This window comes from Lactuca virosa, chromosome 4 (genome assembly GCF_052849685.1).
Source record: "Lactuca virosa cultivar CGN04683 chromosome 4, Lactuca_virosa_CGN04683_v6, whole genome shotgun sequence".
Classification (NCBI taxonomy): domain Eukaryota; kingdom Viridiplantae; phylum Streptophyta; class Magnoliopsida; order Asterales; family Asteraceae; genus Lactuca; species Lactuca virosa.
The window spans coordinates 489,804,493-489,826,904 of record NC_136429.1 but is presented as its reverse complement, the minus strand read 5'-3'; the positions used below and the strand labels follow the sequence as shown (position 1 = coordinate 489,826,904).

Sequence of the window (22,412 nt, the reverse complement as noted above, 5' to 3'; positions counted from 1 at the left end):
TGGCTTTACCAAAAGGATAATTGATTTTCTTTTGAAATAAGTAGTTTATTATGTATAAAATCTAAATTATCTAAGTTTAAAAATTTTAAAAAAAATACTAAATTTTATATCTTCTTTTTCTTTACAAATTAAATACAATATTAACATATTTACGTATTTATTTTCTATTCTTAATCTATTTTGAAATATCAATTTAATGTCAGCACAGATAATTATTTTTAATAGTTTATAATAAAATAAAATAAAATAATCATAAATCTATAAACTTATTATTTGTTCACATAATTTTTTGTATTCATATCTTAAATAATTGTGCATGCTGATCTAATTAAATGAAAGGGAATTATATTTTTTATTTATTAAATAAAAAAAGATATTAGTTGGGTTGTTAATGGGAGTTAAAATTTAGATTTAGTTGGGTTGTTTAGAGATAGAAGAAAGAAAAATTAATTTTTTAATAAATAGTAATATTGGATTTAGTTGTTAACAAAAGAAAGAAATTAATTGTTAATAAATAGTCTAACAAACACCATCTATCTATATATGTGTATACTCTTCAAAATATAGGCATCATTTTCAGCGTAGAGTGTCCCATCACCCAAACACACACAAACGATAATGGCGGTGTCGGCATGGATGGTAGTCGCAATGAAGACGCTGTTTAGCATATTGGCTTGTGTGATGTTTGCTACGCTTCTATGGGCAACTGCCATGGATGGCCTCGCTTCTTGTATCGACCTACGGGATAAGTAAGTTCAACTTCAAAAGCTGAAATTACAGATTTTTTTTTTCTCAAAATTATCAGTAGACATCGTCGGTGGTTTATTTCCTTTTAGCATGCGTTTTCAAATGAAATTTTTGATTCTACTAACTTGATTTGCATAATCTTTCGGGTAGAGAAGTTGGAAATAAAATTATATCATTTCCATCTTGTAACGTGGATCAAAAACAGCAGCAACACCCATCAACTCATGAATAGTACCCCAATAATGATTGAACTTCGCAATCATTTGTGTTGCCATTTTTTGAACAATTATATTACAACAAGAACTCCATTTAGATAATTCAAGTCTAATCTCACATATTTTGGGAAAATATAAGTTGGTTGTGGGGTACTTTGTTCCATAAAAGATCGAAGTGACATTATAAAACAATTCCAATCTCCCACATATTTCTTGTGCGTTCTCCCAATCTAATGAACTATGCAATGTTTTGTATTGTATTGACTATTACGTTGTTTTAAACGGCCACATTAATGCCACTTTCAACATCATGTAAGTTGAATTCCATCTTGTGGGGCAATCTAAACCTAACTTCTTCGAGTAAGGTATTTTAAGTTGTCGACATGAGTTCTCAAATGCATCAACTCTTTTCGGGGTTGTTGTCCAATAAGCTACACTTTCACGTACATTTTCAATTCCTCCTTTAATGACCTCTAGCCCAATTTTGACAACAAGATTAAGAATATGGGTTGCACATCTCATGTGAATGTGTGTGCCATCATGTATCAACTTATTTAATTGCAACTTTTCTTTAATCTTACCGATTAATGCATCATTCGTAGTACAATTGTCCACTATGATAGTAGACAATTTGGTGTCTACATTCCACTCCATCAATGCATCGATCAAAACATCCGTGAGAACTTCACTCGTGTGTGGGCAAGGCACATAAATAAACCTATCAAACATAATAATCATAAAGTTAAGAAAAAAAATACAAAGTCATATAACATACAAAACAAAAAAAAAAGTTGAAAAAAATAGTACCTTAAAATTTTACTCTGAAGACACCAATCATTAAGACAATGACATGTAATAGCCATGAACCCTTTTTTTATTGGTCGAAGTCCACATATCAGTTGTAATGGCAATTCTACCTTGCAATTTTTCAATCTTTTGAATAACCTTACTTTTCTCCATCGCATACACATTTTTTATGTCACTTTTCAATGTATTCTGACAAGGGCATTTGAATAAAGGTTGAACGGTTCTTGTAAAATTCTTAAAACCAACATGCTCAACAATAGAAAGAGGATACTCGTTTAATATGACCATTTTAGGCAATGCATTTCTACTATCTTTTTCATTGCAGACATATGTAGACAAATCAGTTTTCAAGTTCGATACCAAAAGTTTTTGTCGAATACAAGTTTGGCCCTTAGCTAAGCATTTCTCCCTATGTACTAACAAATGTTTGGTGTCAATTTTTGAATTTTCTCCTAATAACGCTTTACAAGTTTTACATTGTTCCTTCGGTTTCCCGTTAACAGTAGTTTTAACAAATTGATCCCAAGCAATGGTTTTTTGTCTTTTGTTTTGAGGTTTTGCCGCATCTTATTGAAGTGCTTCTTCAACGGAAGGAACATTTGGACTTGTATTATCGTGTTCAACTTCAACATTTGTAGAACCAATTGGTGTAGATAGATGTTGTTCACTCCCTGAGGCAATCTCTTCCATTTTTCTGCCCAAAACAAATTAATCTCACAGCAATTCAGCATATAAACATTCACTACAAAAATCAATTTAAAAATCAATTTGACAAATGGTTAATTCAAACTCACTACATGCCAGTTGCTAGTATTGCTTTGATTCTTACAGAATCCTTTTTAAAGGTGCATTTATTATTATTATCATTATTATTATTATTATTATTATTATTATTATATATAAGTTTGGCATGTGGATGTTTTTTGTGTTTTCAATTCAAGGATTATTAGTTGCACATCATGGTCGATATATGGATTCTCAAAAGGAAGAAGGCCCTGCTCCTTTGTTATGGAGATTTTCAGATTTTTTTTAGATGGGCTGATAGTCGGATACACTCATACACACATCTGATACACTCACACACAATAGACATTCATTAATTCAACGAAATTAACTGAACAGGGAGAGGGATGCAACAGCATCGATCAGACTCAGAAGTCAGAAGTTGAAAATCAATAAGTAATAAGTACAAACAACAAACCTGGATCGACAAATGTCGTCGATTGAGCGTCGATGTCGTCGATTGACCCGTCATCCGTCGTCTGATCACTGATGGTTATGTTGGTGTCGTCAATCGTGGTACGAAATCGATGGAGAATTGAGATGCTTTCCGGTTGGAAGTCGAAACGCAAATGAACGAGGCAGGAAGGAGGCGGATAGTGGGAACGAAGCAGACGACTCGTATTGACGAGTTGGTTTATTGAGAAGGTGTTTGTTTAAATTAGTTTATAGCTTATTAGTTTATTGCTTATTAGCTTATTGCGGTGGCAATAAGCAGTTTTTACAAAAGTGTTTGTGGTGGGAATAAGCAATAAGCAAGGGGAGGGATGCTTATTAAAATCAGCTTAGTTAGCTTATTCCTACCACAATAAGCTGATTTTTAAGTATTCTTATCACAACACTTAAACTTAGTTTATTGTAGTGGGAATAAGCAATAAGCAATAAGCACCCTCTTTTTTCCCAATCAAAACACCCTCTGAATAAAAAAAAAAAAAACCCTATTGACTTTCCTTACGCATTATGATTCTATGAAATAAAATTTTTGAATTAATTAAAAATAAAACATAAATTATATATATATATATATATATATATATATATATATATATATATATATATATATATATATATATATACAGGTACCTATCGGGTACGGGTATGGGTATGGGTACCCGACAGGTAGAACCATCCCCGTCCCCATCCCCGTTTTTTGCATTCGGGTAATACTCGTCCCCGTCCCCATCCCCGGTCAATTCGGGGATTTACCCGGTCAACGCGGGTTCAGGTTTCGGGTACCCATCAGGTACGGGTTTTTTTGCCATCTCTATGTGTATCGAAGGAAAGAGGGACGATATCTGAGGTGGAATGAAAACATCGGTATCTAAGACAGAGTTTGTATTAGAAGTAAGGTTGTTATCTAAAGTGATGGAGGGAAACATCAGTATCAATGTTGACTAGGGTTTTAATTTTGCAATGAGGGGGGAGGACATGGGGATGATGGTAGACGGTGATATCTCTTACACACCTGATTCTCATGAGTTGTAAATCTGTTACACACCAGCAACAAAGAGGAACGAAGGTATGTATTGTTTCCGGCGCAAGAGGTGATTTCTGGTAGCGAAAATGGTCGACGGAGGGGTATAAGACGATGTCCTATGGAGTCGGTGAACTTATCTGGACGGAGGAATGGGGATTAAGGGATCATGACGACTAGTACACATTTTCTTATTTTATTTTAGTTTTTTTATAATTTGTTTTTATTTATGTTTTATTTATATAATAAGGGTAATTTGGTCATTATATGTCTATCAAGGACAAAACGCGTAACAAAAACAAACTATAGGGATGGTCCGAGTTAAAAAAAATTCTTAAGGACCAACCACGCAGACTTTCCCAAACCATAGGGACCATTCATGTAATTTACCCTAAATAGTCTAACAAACACCATCTGTCTATATAATGTGTACACTCTTCAAAATATAGGCATCATTTTCAGCGTAGAGTACCCCATCACCCAAACACACACAAACGATAATGGCGGTGTCGGCATTGATGGTAGTCGCAATGAAGACGCTGTTTAGCATATTGGCTTGTCTGATGTTTGCTACGCTTCTATGGGCAACCGCCATGGATGGCCTCGCTTCTTGTATCGACCTACGGGATAGGTAAGTTCAACTTCAAAAGCTGAAATTCCAGATTTTTTTTCTCAAAATTATCAGTAGACATCGTCGGTGGTTTATTTCCTTTTGGCATGCGTTTTCAAATGAAATTTTGATTTGGATCTTGTTAACTGTTTATTGCATCTTTATCTTTTTATTGGTAGTTATAAACCAATATTTAGTCAGCCAAATTTCTCGAGAAATCGAATTGAATTGTTTTTATATATGCATAACATGATAGTCTGGTCTGGAATTAGAATCCAAATTTTTGGGAATATTTTTTAAAAAACCAATTGTCTTTATCAATTGTAGTTTAAAAAAGCAGGGTTTTGGATTGGTCTTGTGTTCATCAATATAATTTTAAAATAATTGGATTGATAATAATTCAGTAGATCAACCGATTTGGATGGATGGATATATGGATTCATATAATTGGTCAACGCAGTATGAAGGATCCATTTAAATACTAATATATAAATGTTTATATAAAATTATAAGGGTGGAATGGAACAGGGTAATCCGCGGTATGGAATTGAAAAATGTTTTTAATTTTAATTTATTAATTTTAAATAGTAAATTTTTAATTTAAAAAATAAATCAATTATGTATGTTGGGAGAAATGAGATGGGTAGATTTATCATTTATGTGTTGTAAGATTGGAAAGGTGGAAGTGAGAGTAAAAAAAAAAAAATGGGTTGAGAATTACGTTGTTGCTTTCTGTGTAAAAGTAAATGACAAAATTGCAAATATGGTTCCTGTGGTATGCATTTTTTTGGGATTTTGGTCCAAACCACAAGTTTTTTGGATTGGTGGTCCTTTTGAGGTAGTTTGCTTGCAGTTTTAGTCCCTGTCCAAACTAAAATGACTATTATACCCTTAATGAATTTAGTTTTCATTTTTTTTTTACTTTTTAAAATTCTTATTATTAATAAATATAAAAGTGGGCCCACTTATTTCTCTCTCTCTCTCTCTCTCTCTCTCTCTCTTAAAATATCGACCCCTTTTGCTGCTTCGTTTTCGACTTACACTCGACGAGAATGACACAAGGGAGAAAGGAGGAGTTGGTGGTGATCGAAATCAGTGGCTGGCGATGGTTGGAGTCCTCACAGTGGCAGCGACCAAGGTGGGAGCGGGTGGTTCGCTAAAGGCTTTACAGATCGCTAGGAGGGAAGCTGATCTCCGGCCACCCCTATGGTTTAATCTCCAATCGGCAGCCACAGATCAAAGGAGCAAAGCAGTTTCAGTGAGGTGACTAGGCAGTGGTTTAAGGAAGAACTTTCAAGGCCGGTGATCTTCTTAGTCTCATTCAATTCGTCGCCGGCGACTTCATATGCAGGGAAGAGGAGTAGCAGAAACGGCGATCGCTTTCGCCGCCATTAATGGTGAGACGGGTTGTTTCTGTCCTGTAACACAAGCGATGAAGGAGGGGGGTTCTTCACTTTTGTGGGTTAGTTGAACAATCGAAGGTGATGGCTGGAACAGGGCAACGGTGGTGGTGAGGGGTTGAAGATGGTGGTCGCAATAAGGCTGCTCCGGTGCTCTTCTCTGCTACATTCCTTTTTTGTTGTCGGCTGTGGATGTGGGGTAGCGCTCGAAGTGGTCGTAGTGATCGTAGGGTGTTTGGGGTGATTAATCAACAGCAAAGAAAATGAGGGAGGAAGGGAGTTGCAGAGGTGGTGGCGATTTGCAACGGAGTGGAGGAGGAGGCGATCCCGCCGTCTGATGTGGTAAAGGAGGTTGCTCCGGCAACTCCCTCGTGGTTCTTCTTTCTGTTCCGGTGGCACACCCATAGAGGGGAAGCAACAGCAACAAAAGGGGGTGTTTGGGTGAGGGAATCAAGTAGAGAGAGAGAGAGAGAGAGAGAGAGAGAGAGAGAAAGAGAGAGATAAGTGGGCCCAAATTAGTTATTTATTTTCTTTTTCCTTTAAATTAAATAGAAAAAATATAAAAAAATATATTAGAAAGGGCATTTTAGTCTTTTCAGTTTTCCGAGAGACCAAAATTACAAGCAAGCTAGCTCAAAAGGACCACCAATCCAAAAAACTCGTGGTTTGGACCAAAACCCCAAAAAAATGCATACCACAGGGATATTTTTGCAATTTTGTCAAAGTAAATTCATCCATATCTACCCAAATGGTTTTCTCCCGTATACACAATTCGTATTTTATCTTTTTGAAAATAAATTTTCATTTATAAAGTTAGGGTTCTTCCCATTTTTTAACAACAAACATGTAACATATAAGGAAAATCGGGGTTCCTCTATTTCTTTAATGTGCTAAATGGGCTAAATGTAAGAAATAACAAAATGGATTTTGGCAATGTTTTTTTATTTGCATCCAAGGGTATTGGAACATGGTAAATGTTATTTCTTATCTTCTTTATTGTTTTCTCTTTAATAAGTTTAATTGTCAAATTAATTGCAGGTGGCTTGTAGCGGCACTCATAAACTTTTACATAAATTTTGCTATTATGGGGGTAAGAAATATCATTTATAAAGTTTACAGTGTAGACCTTGAAAAATAACCATTGCAATAGACAAAACTGCAAAATTAGACCCTATGGTTTTCGAAAAACTGTGAACAGAGTCCAAAAAGTTTTCAACTTGCATGAAAGGTCCAAAATCAATAATTTTTCATGATTTTGGTCCAAAAATTAAGAAATTCTCGTGGTTTTGGTCCAAAGAGAACTTAAAATGACGGTTTTGCCCTTATTATTTCATTTTTACATTTTTCTTGATTTATTTTACTATTTCATTAATTATGAAAAAATATAAAATAAAATCTCACCCTACCCTACCCCACCGGTAACCCTCTCCCATCTATCTATCAAACTCTCTCGACTCTGTCTCCCATCGTCTTCTTCCTCATTCTCAGGTGCAAATCAAATCTCACACATACACTTCCTCTATGTATTCTCCTCAGTAATCTGTATATATTTTGAAAATATAGGAGTTATTTCCATGGAGACGAATATGTTATATCTCAAATCGATGGCATCAGGAAGAAACAAATTGATTTCTGGGTATTTTAGGATTGGCGATTAATATAAACAAACACAAATCGATGGCTGGAGGAACTGACAGAAGATCTAAAGAGAAAACGTCAAGATTTGGTTCTAGATTTGAACTCAAGCGAAAATCATCGCTACCATCCTCCACCTCAAATCAAAACCATAAATTAAAACCTAAAATCAAAACCATATTCGATACCTGAAATCAAAACCGAGTAAGATGATGGTGCTGAAAAAACATCATGATTCGGGAAATAAAAATCAAATGCTAAAAAATCAAACTTGATGGGATCGAAGGTACAAGGAATTGGAAAACCCACCGGGATCAATGAGGGTTCCTGGTGCAATTTCACAATGTTATAATCGAGGTTCATCAAATTACAGAAGCTACCGGAGGATTAAAGGTGATCACGACAGTTATGGCTTCATTGTGGTGTTTTTGATCTCTTTGTGCAATTTCATAGGTGGCTTACCAGAGAAGGTTGTTTGACATAGATCTGACGATAATGGCTTAGTCCGCCTGTACCCCCCTCTCTCTGGAAAAGGTAGCTAGGGGTCGAGATCTTTAGATGCCCATTAGAGCTTTGAGGTAGGTGTCGGACCTGTGGAAACCACATGTGCGTTGGTGGCTAGTTTTTCGATTTATGGAAGATATAGACTCCCGTCGGAAACACCTTCGTGAAGCAGAAGCGTCGGAAATTTCTACAGATGCCCATCGAATTTTTGAGCCATGTTTTCCGAATTATGCAAGATACAACAAGATGGGTTGAAGATGAAATGTGGGGAAAAAGATTTGAGGAGAAATTTCTCGTGTGTGTATGTATGTGTCTGTGTGAGAGAGAGGGGGCATTGGTGGGGGGTGGACACATTTTTTTCTTTTTCTTTTTTAAATAATTATTTAAATACTAAAAGAAATAAAAAAAATGTAAATAGAAATAATAAGGGCAAAATAGTCCTTTTAACTTTTTGAGGACCAAAACCACGAAAAATTCTTAATTTTGGATCTTCCATGCAAGTTGGAAACTTTTTGGACCTTATCCACATTTTTTCGAAAACCACAGGGACCAATTTTGCATTTTTGTCATTACAATATGAGCTAAAGAATCACATACTTACACCATGTACATCTAATTTAAAGCTCCATTTGGAAGTAGCTTATCGATTAAAAGCTACCTTATGTACGATAAGTTACTAACTTACTTTTATGGTCTCATCAAACACTAACAATAAGCAATTACGTCCCTGACATTTCGAAACCAAAGTGAGGCCCTATAATTTTCACTTTGCAAAATATTATTAAGTTAATTAGTTAAGGTTGCTAAAAAAAACATCTCGTAAATACACTACCACAAGATCATGTCTTCACTCATTAGTTATAAGTTGTAACTATTACAAACAACTTTTCAAAAGAAAAAAAAAAGTCAACGGATTACTATTTTCTAAACATCGATCTTCTAACATTTTTATAAGCAAATTCATTTATTACACTTTCATACTAAATATTATCAAGAAATTCGTTCTCAATTGAAATTAAATCCAAAACGTTTAATCTCTCTCGAGACATAGTAGAACACAAAAAATATTTTAAAAGCTTTAGTTTTGAAAAGTTTTTTTCATTGTTGCAACTGTAATGAGAACAATCAACAATATTTGGTATGCTAGGCAAGAAAATGGATAAGTGTTTATCATTTTTAAGAAATTTAGTATTTCGTTAACTGTATTATATTCAAGTAATAAATGTTTTTGTAACAATTCCAATTCGTTGAATAAATCATCAACACTGATGTCTTGGATATAACAACTTTTCAACCTTTTTTTCAAAACTTTTGCAACTTTCTTTTAACTCACTAATATTCAGTGATTTCAACTTCCCTCCAATGAACCAATAGCTTGATCAACTATGTACACAATATATTGAATCATGAATGACTCATGAGGTGAAAGTTCATGTATCAGTATTGATGACCCAACGTCACTCTCGTCAAAATGTTTTTTCTTTTTAATTCGTCATTTATTATTTTTCTCAACAAATAGTGGATCAATTCCTAAATCATAAGTTATAGCTCTCGCACAATCCAAAGTCATCTCAAACTCATTCTCTCAATAGTCTTTAAAAAAACTCAATAATTGTTCCAACAATATGCATTGCCTCATCAATACACATAGTCTCAGATTGTAATTATTTGCTAAGGTTATTTATTTTAGCCAATATATGATACCATATAACCATATCGGCTATAACGTCAAATTTGTCAAGTTTATACTCTACCAGTCAAGTAGCTTCACTTTTGATCTTTATATATGTTTCTTCATCAACAAGTATACACATATATTTTACTATTTCAGGAGCTTGAGTCACTATTGTTTTCACACTTTCAATTCTACTTTCCTAGCTTATAGTTAACAAAGATTTTAAAATGAGACTCTAAGAGATTTGTATTTTTCTTTGGACGTAGATGTTTTTCACAAATTGGTGATAAATTTTAGAATTTATGATTAGATTTGATTTTTTATTTTCTTTCATTTTTTTCATAAGTAAAATGACTTCAAGATTACAAATAGATGATACTTCGTATATATATAAATAACCAACACGGCTAATTTTCTATAATGATAATACATAAAAATGTACATGTTATAAGAATACTAATGTCATAAGTATAGATTTATCCTAAAGTTAGAGGCCTCCTAAAATTGGAGGCCCGTTCCTTCGACTGCACCGTCAGCACACGCCCAGGGCCATCACTGACAATAAGTTCAAAAAATAAGTTAATAAACAACTCGGTACCTTTACCTTTTCTATTTTAAGGAATAATAAGTAAGCATTTGACGCTTACCATTGTGGTTATATAATACTTGTATTCTTAGGCTTGGATTGTCTACAAGGAATCAAGTTTGATCAAGGCAGCTGTTTTAATATCAATAGCAATTATTGTCGGAAGGTAATCTTTTCTTTTATTAAGTAGCAGCGTAACATGTTAGAAGTCATTTCAGTTCACCTGAAAACAGTGGAATTTGCTTTGGGTTACTTTCTTGGCATAGCATACTCCATATTTTGTATATCCTTCAAAAATTTAAGGAAGATATTGTTAGTCTCATTGAAAAATCTCCGATTTCATTCCTTGTACAGTGTTGTTACATGTGGATACATCGCTTTGCAGTTCTTCAAGTTGTCACCTGAAGAATCTTCAAAGGATCCATTATATTTTGTGTTAGTGAGACATCAAAAAAGGTAAGAATCTTTCAACTTCATTTGTATTTTGAAAACTAAACTTTTTGCTTTCAATCATCATTTACTTGCTATCTTGTTATAAATATGATGATATGTAGTTGAATTTGAAATCACATTAAACAATTTCTTAACTTTATATTTGGCTTAGGGATGCCTTGGAACACATGAGGGGACCTTCTGTTGTAACTGCAAGAGTAATCATTTCTGCATTAGGCTTTTTGATGCTTGGAACTTTTATTTATACATTTGTTGTTCATGGATCTCCAATCCGTATCTCACCGTAAATTTCCTTCTCTTTTTATTTCTTTAAAAGTAATATAAAATTAGAAGGTCATTAAATTCTGCTTTTTATTCTCTTTTACATGGAATGTAAAGTTGATAATAGTAAAGAGAAATTAAATATCCTCCTGCCTTTTCTTCCTACTTATCTTCCTACCCATATGAAATTGTGTCAAGTGTCATATTTAGATAAAACTAATCATATTTTAGGACACTTGTCATCATTTCAAATGGGTAGGAAGATAATTAGGAAGAACAGTAGAATGATATTTAATTTCTCAATAGTGAATGCTTGCAGGTGTATGATAGCAGTAGTGACTGACTTCTATTTCCACGTTGTGGCTTTATCGGTAGGTGTCCATCTCAATTTATGATACAAAAAATTTGATTGATAAACTTTTAACAAATTTTTTGTTGTTTTAAACAACTCTATATTGTTTAAATACGTAGTTTCATCTTGTACATAGTTTAATAGGTCTTTCTGGAAATATAAATATGTTGCAGTTTTCATCGTTCATGAATAACAAAGATATTTGATTGCTTCTTTTCAGGTGTGGGTGGCATATAAGGAATCAAGTTGGATAAGTGCTTTCTTTTGGATACTTTCACTTGTATGTTGTGGGAGGTAATTAAGCATTTATACCAACTATTCACCTTTTTTTTGTCACTAAAAATATAACTTACTCTCTTCAAATGATATGTTCACATGTTAATACTATTTATTTTCCATCACTTTTGAATTGAAGATTCATCAATGATGTGTATACAACTTATTATTGCATATAAACACATATCTAGATTCATCTACTCTTATAATAACAATACATTTTCTGATTTACTAATGTCAAATTTTAACTCTGTAACAGCATTGCTACATGTGTATACATAGTGAAGCAGTTGTTCTACCTCTCCCCTCAGCAGCCGGTTTCCCTTGTACTTGTCAACAACAGTAACAGGTAAGTTCTACAAAATACTTGGTTAATTTTAATACATTTACATATCCAACTATGCCACATACGCTCTTTACATATGCTATACTATTGCCCAATGCATCCAAGTTGACATATATATGATTTTATATTTAATGCATTCCAAAACAATTAATAGATTTGTACAAGTGTGTCTTTGTAAATATTATATATCTATTCTCTTCAAAGAATAAAACTCAAATCGGATCTCGGGTTAGGATTTTTTGCATTAACCTATATATGTTCATTTTTGCATTAACCTATATATGTTCAATACAAATGTGTTGCTGCCTATGGATGTAGTATACCCATATTGGATAAACCAATGTTATGATGTATTTTATACTGCAAGCAGTCTTATTACATCATTTGTTATTCGTTTTTTGTTAAAATCTTTTTTTTATGTTTCTTGATATCTTTTATTTTTTACAGAAACTTGCTCACAAGTGATCCACTATTGATGGCCAATACCAATGCATAAGTAGATTATTAGTAGATTACTGCAAGAGTTTCCTTTCTTCTAAATGTATCTTTTATGATTTCACTATTATCGGACACTTTTACACTTTTGTTACTTCAGTTTGGACAATTTTATCCTTTGAAAAATTAAAGCCACCTTCATACCCAACTGAGGAAAAAAAAAAAAAAAAAAACTCCTCCCTATATTTCTTTTGACATGTTGGATGCTTTGTAGCTTAAGATTTTTTAAAACCAAGTAAAATCCACAAAACACAAACAAACTAACAAAACTCTTCCACCAAAATTTGTTTGTTTGTTTTTTTTCTTTTTGCCAAATTGATAAAAAAAAAATTACATAACATCAAAAATGATTTAAATTCTTCAAGGAGCAACAACCACAATCCGCCCAGCAACTTGGTCAAGGTCTCGTCTGCCATTAGAGGTGATCCTTCTCCCTCTGTAACAAAACCAAAAACCCAAAAACAATGAATTAATAGATAAGCAATTTAATACAGAAATAACAACTTAATAGAGAAAGTCAATATAACAATGTTAATTGTTCACTCACCCCTTGGGGTCCAAATCGATGATTTTCATGGTTTCCAATTGTTGAAGAATGTGACGTGCAATTCCACCACTGCTTTTGCAGAAATGTGGTGGAGCGCTTCCATTTCTCTTACGTCCACCATAGATCCTCTGTAATGCTCCAACACCAAGACCACCTCTCAAGTATATTTTCCTAGCAATTGATGCTGCAAAATGGAATTATAAATTATGGGTTTTTTAATTGTTTCTTCACTACGATAATTGTGTGAAAATGGAAATCGAAAGACTTACCAGCTCTGATGTAATACCAATCTGGATCATAGGGAGCAAGTTCCTTGAAGGTAGCAGTCTTCACTATATCAGTCCATTCAGGAAGCTCCATCTATTAAAATCAGAATTAGCAAATACAAAATTAAAATGCATTAACAGATAAAGAAGGCTAAAACGAAGCGAAAGAATACTTTACTTAATTCTAGATTGATTCAAACAAAGCCCATGTCAATTAGAGTGAAAGTTTAGGAATGACAAAAGCTCAGTTTGTTATCAAGCATAGAACACTACAAAGCTTCATAATACTAGATTCTAGATTGATGAAATTCTGATTCATGACTCTAAATCAACAAACCCTAAAATCAGCGATATGATCGATTTTACCTTGCCAGATCGTTTGAGATGAGCAGCGTAACCCTTCACGAATTCATGAGGAGAAACATCTTTCACAGTTCTCGCAGTCGCCATTGTAGCTGCGTTGAGGAGCTTTAGTCGCACGAAGAACAACTGGCTAGGTTTTCTTCAGTAGTTTTATTTCTATTATTCTACATTCCGTATTTATGTGTGGAGCTTTTTGGCCCATCTGGATTTATTGAGCCTGTGGCAAAACCAGGCAACCAGCTCTTTACAGTTTAGACAACTATTGGGCCTAAGTTAGTTGGACGTTTACCTTTTTATAATTTCTTTTGTTTTAAAAAACGGTTTCTTAAAATAAATCAAATTGAATCATAAATCGATTTGATTGAAACTGATTCAGTTTGAAGTCGAACCTGGGATCGGTTTGACATATAAAATGTTGGAACCGATTTGGAATCGAGAAGGTCGACCCATGCTTTAGTTGAACGGGGCCACGCAGCAAAATGGGGTAGCAACTCGTCATTTATCTCTCTTATCCCTAAGGTGAGAGACCCGTTATCTTTGAATGATTATAGGCCCGTCAACTTGATTGGTTGTATGCATAAGGTGCTTACAAAGCTTTTATCTCTTCGGTTTAAAAAGTCTTGAATAACATCATTAGTCCCGAACAATCGGCGTATGTTAGTGGTAGAAGCATTCTTGATGGGCCGCTTATAATGAACGGACTTCATTCATGGGCTAAAAAATCTAAAAAGAAAGTCTTGTTTTTCAAGGTGGATTTCGACAAAGTATTTGACTCTTTGAATTGGGGCTTTATTGATTCAATAATGGATCAAATGAACTTCGGGGCTAAATGGAGAAAATAGATTTGGGGTTGTCTCTCGTCAAGTGAAGCTTTCGTCTTAGTTAATGGTTCGCCTACTTTGGAGTTTGATATAAAAAGAGGAGTGAGGCAAGGGGATCCTTTATCCTCATTCTTATTTATTATCGCTATGGAAGGGCTTCATTACTCTATGAAAACGGCTTGTCAACTGCATCATTTTTGTGGTATCCCTCTTCTACATAATGCGACCATCTTGTCTCATCTTAAGTATGCTGACGACGTTATTTTTATAGGTGAGTGGTCCGAAATAAACTCTGTAAACCTCAATAGGCTCCTTAGATGCTTCTTTCTTGCTTCCGGATTAAAAGTGAATAGTCACAAGAGTAAGGTGTATGGGGTAGGGGTAGAAGACATGGAAGTGGCTAGGCTTGCCAGTATTTTGAAGTGTGAGCAAGCTTTTTTTCCTTTCTATTTATGTGGACCTCTCATTGGAGCTGATATGAAGCTTGGAAGAAATTGGAAGGTGGTGGTTGATAAATTTAAAGCTAAGTTGAGCAATTGGAAAGCTAACAATACTTCGTTTGGGGGAGGCTTATTCTTGTTAATTTGGTGTTAAATAGTCTTCCCCTTTACTACTTTGCGTTGTTTCGTGATCCTAAAAAATCATTCTTCTTCTTGATAGTATTAGAAGAAGATTTCTTTGGGGAGGGGGCATTGATAAGAAAAAAAATGGTTGGGTGTCTTGGAGTAAAGTTACTAAATCGAAAAGAAAGGTGGGTTTGGTGTTGGTTGCTTGAACTCGTTGAATCTCTCTCTCTCTTCTTGCAAAGTGGTGGTGGAGAATGAAAACGGTGAGACATGAGCTTTGGTTTAAATGTATCAAAGCATTCCACAATCTTTCTTTTGTTGACGGGAAACCTTTAGCCAAAAAGTCAATTTCGGGTGTTTGGTTTAATATTTATGATATTTTTTATGATTTTGTGGATCTAGGAATCTCTATGGATAGTCTTTTCACTAGGGTGGTGGGTGTTGGTGATAAACGATGTTTTGGAAGGATATTTGGTGTTGTTCTTGTCCGTTAAAAGACAAATTTCCTGCCATATATGTTGTGGATTCTAATAAAAATTGCTTTATTTCTGATAGAGTGATTTTAGAAGTTGAATCTAGTCTTCAGTTGGAATGGAACTGGGGAAGACAAGTTAGAAAGGGCAAGGAAAGTCAACAATTAAATGAGCTGGTGGATTTGATAAGATCACTTCACGATTGCTTAGGTCGCTTGGTGATTGTACGGGGGATCTAGTTTCCGGTGATGTTGATCCAATTTTCAAGTGGGTTAGTTAGGTCTCGCTCAAGGTGAAATGTTTTGTTTGGAGACTATTACTTAACCGAATTCTGACTTTTGTAAATTTGTCCAAGCGGGGTGTTTCAGTGGGTACCCTCGATTGTTGCTTCTGCAACAGTGGAGTAGAGACACGGTTGACCACATTTTATTTTCATGTGCTTATGTTAAAGCTATTTGGAGTTGGCTCACAGACTGGTGTGGCATTATCCCTTTCGTTCCCTGTAATTTTTGTGAGCTTCATGTTTTGTTGCAGGACCATATTCAAGACAATAAATGTAATCTTTTAAGGTTAGCCTTGGTGTACTCTTCTCTTTGGCTGATTTGGAAGGCTAGAAACGGGCTTCTTTTTAACAAGGTGAGATGTGCCAGACGGCGGATGACATTCAAGCTCTTACTTTTAAATGGATTAAACATACATCTACTTTAGTTTCGCTTTGACTGGTCTAGTTGGATTAGTTCCCCTTTGGTAAACCGTAATACCGTATTTTGTAAATTCTCTCTAGCATCTTGCTAGAGTTGTTTTTGGTTTAATCTATGGTTGTCGTTCTAAAAAAATTGATATGGATATAGGGATATTTGGGCCCAAATTTTGATCCACATATGTTTTGGTCTATGACTAATCTGGTCATGGGGTATCGACACTCAAAAGCGTGAAAATTGGACGGCGACAAAATCAGAAAAAAGGAAAACGAAAGCAACATCGGAAGACGAGGAGTCGATTACAATTAAGCATGTTGCACGACCAAAATTCATAATCATTTGGAGTCGAGACTCGAGATCTTATTGCAACCGTAAAAAATTAATTATTTAAACTAAATTCTCAAATCCTTAATCATGGCACCGGCAGCTTTTTCGTTTTTTTACCAATGAATGAAAGTTACTATTTTCAACAATGTGTTCTTCAATTTACCAGATATCTAAACAATGGATCCCTCCCCATAAAACTATGGGTCCCTCCCCATAAAACCTACATCTCCGCTGTTTTTTTTCTTTTGCAAACAAACTCTCTATTTTACATTCATGGTCCCTTTACTTTTGGAGTTTTTCAACTTATATATAATTATTAACAATATTTTCATTATTCTTTTATAACACAACAATAACTTAAATTTTATATAATCCTATTAATTTATTGTATTTATTTGAACATTATTATAAATTGGTTTATACATTTATTTTTGTATAATAATTTATTATTTTTTACAACTTGAAAATTTTAAAACTACAAACATACATACTTTTTCCATATAACTTTTACACATTTCGAAAAATAATTCATTATTTTTTATAACTTGCAACTTAAAAGAATAACATATCACTTCATATATAACTTTTACAAAATTCAAAAAATAATTCATTACTTTTTTTACAACTTGCAAATTGAAGGAATAAAACATCACTTCGTTTATAATTTTTACAAATTTCAAAAAATAATTCATCACTTTTTTTACAACTTGCAATTTCAAAGAATAAAACATCATTTCGTTTATAACTTTTACAAATTTCAAAAAATAATTCATCATTGTTATTGCAATTGTTATTGCAGTTTCAAAGAATACAACCAGCTCATGAACACATTGTTATTGCAATTCGTCTCGTCTATGGTAATCATTATGTCAAGCTAGAGCTAGAAGGAGAGTACCCGATGTCTCCTATTGTGCCACAATGGATTCATTGCAAACGTCCATGTGCAGCTGAAGTGTCGAATGTATTTGAACTTTTTTATTATTTTTTGCGCCAAAATATTATTTTATATTTGAACTTTTTTATTATTTGTTGCGTTAAAATATTATTTTATTATTGTTGTGTCGTGTTTTAACTTTTTTTTTAAACTTGAATAAAAATATTTACACATCTTTTATAAAAATAGTATTATAAATTATCTATTTAATAAATGAAATAAATAATATTTTAGTAAATATAATTTATAAATAATTAATTATAAATATGTTTGTAGAAATATATCATAACCTAATTATTAAGAGTAAAAGGATATATTTATAACTTTAATAAAAATGGAGGGCTAGAATTGAAATAAAAATAATATCTTAATAAAAAGTACGAGTAATAATATTATGTATATATTTTCTTTATTCACCTTCACGTTTTTTATTAACTAATTATATATTTAAAAAAAATTATTAATAATAACTATGTAATCATATTTTAATTATTACTAAAATAATTAAAAGTAGTAATGATTAGTAAAGAAAAGTAAAATGATTAGTAAAAACAATGATTGGAAAATTGATTAGAGAGTATAGATAAGTGGAGATGGGGTAGGAATAAATGAAGTCATCTTTAAATCTCAAATTTTGAAATTCTCAAATCTGAAATTAACAATGTGAGCTGCACATAATTTTCGGAATTCGAGCAGAAAGAAGAGGTCGACAATTCTGATTTTACTGTTGCGTGTTAGTAGTAAGTCTGTCAATTAAGAAATCTATTACGAGCTTTCGTATTGTATTAAACACCGCAATTTTTTGAACTTTAAGAAAATGACCTACAATCTCGCGGAAAACATTCACGAACTCACGCTAATGGTTGTATGCTAATTCTAACATAAAGGGAATTTCACTAAACTTTTACGGTTATATTTTGTTATTTGTGGGATATATTAGTAAAACATTCATCGACCCCACTAAACAAGGCTTAGCGTTTGGTTCGCTATCCCGATCATGATTTTGCTATCCCCAGAGGGAAAGGCCCTTCCCTTTTGGGCCGGTTGTGGGCGAGGAGGGATTTGAACCCCCGACATCGTGGTTCGTAGCCACATGCTCTAATCCTCTCAGCTACAGGCCCCACTCTGTCTCAACTGGATCTGTTCCCAGGAGTACCCTAAAAAAAGGAACATTTGCTCTCCCCAACCATTTCAGGTTAAGATGTCAAAGCGTCTTTATCTCTATAAGAACGGCGCGTTCCGATGTGTGAAGTGGGAAAGAGGGGATGTCATAATACTTGTTCGCGAGAAACTTTTTCCTTCGTGGATATTGATGTTTTATTCATTCCCGGCGTAAACTTCATTCATGCACATTATAGTCGTAATTTCTTCTAGTGAGAGACTACTTTGATCTATTTAAAGGTTTTGAGATCATGTATTTAGGTTTTTGTTTGGTTATTGAAATGTAGTTGTGGGGGATAGACGAATTTTAGGTCAATAGTTAAGATCTTGATTTGATTGTGTTTCCATACAACAACACATAAATATATCATTCCTTCAAGTCGATTCCAATTGTTGGTGCTTTGTCACCCACGTTGTCATTCTTCTGTGTACTTAAGTTTAACGACAATGTCGAATAAGGCAAACAAACAATTTATAATGATATTTGACTGTGAAGGAGGAAAAATATTGCTAAGAAAAATCTTAATGTTGCAAGAGTTCCCACTATGCAACATTAAGGCTTAACCAATTACAACACGTCACAAGAATGCCCCCTTAGTATCATAAAAAGAGAATACAAGATCTCCACGGAAATAAGGAAAAACCATAATGCTACAAACAAGGCCTATTACAAGATCTTCAACAAACTTGTTGTTCTGTAGTAGGTGTATTGTCGATTTATTATTTAGCAATTAAAAAGTGTATTATATAGAACTATAGAGGGAACTGCTACATAACATTACATAAAATTAACCGAATACTAATAATAATATAACCACATATCCGCAGTATTTTGGTTCGTAGAAACAGTGTAAAGTGAGGATATAAACACTCTCCACCTCTAACAAACTACTATATAAATTTAAAAAAATAATAATAATAAGCCACCAAATTGTCGGAGCCTTTAGCATCTTATATCAAACTCTCAAAACGCCCAAAATACTTGTGCGCATTGCGGACAACAATATTATTATAGATGATCTAATTGGAGAATGTATGTTTTGGTTTTTAAGAGTGTGTATATCAGCTTATTAAACCCTTTCCTATCCATGGACATATTATTCTAAAGCCTTTTGGCATCGTTTTAAGCTGCTTGTCTTCTCTCTCAAAAAGATATATTCCTGTCGGGGGAGTATGTGTATCGACTTATTGAAATCTTCATATCTCTCAACATGCTATCCTTATTCTTTTTAGAATCTATTAAACTGTATGTTTGTTTTCTAAATACATTTAGAATCTATTAAACTGTATGTTTGTTTTCTAAATACTTATTGTGGAGGTAGTGATACAATTGTTGTTGGGAAACCATAGATAGAATGGGAGCATATCTAATTGTACTCCCATTAATGCCTATTAAAATATAAATAGACTTAAATGACCCAACGAAACTCACATTCGCGAGAAGCCCATGCATATAAATTTGACATAAAGTAGGGTCGTGATTATAGGTACTCATGTTCAAATCCACAAATCAGCAGAAATCAACTCAAAATAGAGACAAGCTTCTTCAACCAAAACTTGTTTTAAAATTTTAAAGTTAAATTGATAATTAAGCTACATAACATCAAAAATGATTTGAATTCTTCAAGGTGCAACAACCACAATCCGCCCTGCAACTTGATCAAGGTCTCGTCGGCCATTAGATGTGATCCTTCTTCCTCTGTAACACAACCAAAAAATAAATAACAATTTTGATTATTTATCACAAACATTACATATATCCATACAACATTTTATCCTTATCTAGATATCACTTGATAGAAAATACAAGAGCTTTGTTTTATTTAGATATGACTTAAGGGTTTTTTATTTAAAGTGGCTGCATAGATAATGATGTTTGTCCGGATAAAGTGTTGTATACAAAATGTCTAACTCTTTTCTAGTTGGCCTCTAAAAGAGACTAAATGACCATTTTACCCTTACATTCCACGAAAAACAAATTTCACAGTATTGAAGTTGGGAGGAAATAGGAAGAAATGCAAATAGGTAATAAAGGGTTAGTGTCTTAATTCATTGAGCTTGTTTATTTGGCTTAACACATTAAGTCATTATGTCCAGATTAAATAAAAATTAACCCCAATAAGTCAAAAAACAGCCCCTTAACGAAATTTTGGATGATATAGTATACATGTATACATGAACTCTTTATATGATCAAGAGCAACAAATGGATTCTTGAAACAAGAAAATGCATAAATTAAAAGATAAAAGAAAATTGAAACTCACCCCTTGGGATCCATATCGATGATTTTCATGGTTTCCAATTGTTGAAGAATGTGGCGAGCAATTCCACCACTGCTTTTGCAGAAATGTGGTGGAGCACTTCCATTTCTCTTACGTCCACCATAGATCCTCTGTAATGCACCAACACCAAGACCACCCCTCAGGTATATTTTCCTAGCAATTGAAGCTGCAAAATGGAATTATAAAACATTGGTTTGTTTATTCTCCTTGATAATTGTGTGAAGATGGAAATCAAAATAACTTACCAGCTCTGATGTAATACCAATCTGGGTCATAGGGAGCAAGTTCCTTGAAGGTAGCAGTCTTCACAATATCAGTCCATTCAGGAAGCTCCATCTATCAAAATTAGAATTGCCAAGATGATCAATTGTACAGTGAAAAGATTAAAGTAGAGAAATTAGGGGTAATGTTTCACCAAACACAGAATCAAAATTCATTAACAGTTAAAAAACACTAAAATTAGAGCCGAAGTTAAGCATACAAAATTCGAGATTGATGCATTTGTGGGGGAAAATAAAAAGCCACTCCGTTACTCTAAATCAACAAACCCTAAAATCAGTAGTGTGGTCGATTTTACCTTGCCAGATCGTTTGAGATGAGCGGCGTAACCCTTAACGAATTCATGCGGGGAAACATCCTTCACAGTTCTCGCTGTCGCCATTGTAGCTGCGTTGAGGCGATTTAGACCTGCACGAAGAGCAATTGGCTAGGTTTTCTTCCATAGTAATATCAATATTTATGTGTGTCGATTTCGGCCCATCTGGACATATTGGGTATGTGGTCGAACCAGCTCTTTAGACAAGTATTGGGCCATTCCATAAGCCATTACTTTAGTTGGATGTTTTGATGTCCATATAAAAGCAAAATAGACGTGTATCATTGAATCATAAGTCATAACCTTTTCAATAATATATAAGGCTATAACTATAATTAAGGGTGAGCACAGAGAGTGGGTATCTGTTTTTGGAATCAAAACCGCTTCGAAACCGTTGGTTCTGGAATCTAAATCGAGGTCACTGATTTCGGTTTCGGCTCTTAAAAATTGGAACCACCAAGGACCGATTCCAATTCTGGTTTCCATTTGTTAGGAACTGTTACCCGTCGGATAACAGCCAGAACACGTTCCGAAATATTAAAATTCTGGTTTCCATTTGTTAGGAATTGTTACCCGTCGAGTAACAGCCAGGACCGGTTCCAATTCTGGTTTCCATTTGTTAGGAACTGTTACCCGTCGGGTAACAGCCAGAACATGTTCCGAAATATTAAAATTTAAAAATATTTAATACTTAAATGAATTGGTCGTAACAACTTTGATGACTAAGACATTTGTTGGGACTGTCTAATTGCATCTTGGA

General features: G+C 33.8%; 3 protein-coding genes and 1 long non-coding RNA gene across 5 annotated transcripts; 2 read left to right on the top strand and 2 right to left on the bottom strand.

The window, feature by feature from the left end:
* Positions 1–573: 573 nt before the first annotated feature.
* LOC145109287 (uncharacterized) lies at positions 574–12,715 on the top strand. 2 transcript variants are annotated; one of them, XM_079046439.1, is made up of 10 exons: positions 735–749; positions 4,473–4,654; positions 7,072–7,123; positions 10,526–10,599; positions 10,788–10,889; positions 11,038–11,169; positions 11,467–11,518; positions 11,720–11,793; positions 12,035–12,124; positions 12,569–12,715. In XM_079046439.1, exons 2-10 carry the CDS (start codon positions 4,524–4,526, stop codon positions 12,615–12,617), a joined length of 756 nt encoding a protein of 251 aa, XP_078902565.1. In that variant the 5' UTR covers positions 735–749; positions 4,473–4,523; the 3' UTR covers positions 12,618–12,715. The 2 variants fall into 2 exon arrangements, with proteins under 2 accessions (XP_078902566.1, XP_078902565.1); XM_079046440.1 differs by lacking the exon at positions 4,473–4,654 and having other exon boundaries at positions 574–749.
* LOC145109289 (uncharacterized) lies at positions 7,130–8,834 on the top strand. Its single transcript, XR_013708866.1, has 2 exons — positions 7,130–7,521; positions 7,597–8,834. It is a non-coding gene; the product is annotated as an uncharacterized LOC145109289 (long non-coding RNA).
* A 173-nt stretch (positions 12,716–12,888) lies between the features above and the next one.
* LOC145109288 (small ribosomal subunit protein eS19x-like) lies at positions 12,889–13,955 on the bottom strand. Its single transcript, XM_079046441.1, has 4 exons — positions 13,796–13,955; positions 13,433–13,523; positions 13,164–13,347; positions 12,889–13,052 (listed from the first exon to the last, which is right to left on the bottom strand). The coding sequence occupies exons 1-4, from the start codon at positions 13,877–13,879 to the stop codon at positions 12,977–12,979; spliced, it is 435 nt and encodes a 144-aa protein (XP_078902567.1). The 5' UTR covers positions 13,880–13,955; the 3' UTR covers positions 12,889–12,976.
* A 6,253-nt stretch (positions 13,956–20,208) lies between these two features.
* Positions 20,209–21,773, bottom strand: LOC145109286 (small ribosomal subunit protein eS19x-like). The gene is made up of 4 exons (XM_079046438.1): positions 21,635–21,773; positions 21,303–21,393; positions 21,040–21,223; positions 20,209–20,474 (listed from the first exon to the last, which is right to left on the bottom strand). The coding sequence occupies exons 1-4, from the start codon at positions 21,716–21,718 to the stop codon at positions 20,399–20,401; spliced, it is 435 nt and encodes a 144-aa protein (XP_078902564.1). The 5' UTR covers positions 21,719–21,773; the 3' UTR covers positions 20,209–20,398.
* Positions 21,774–22,412: the final 639 nt, after the last annotated feature.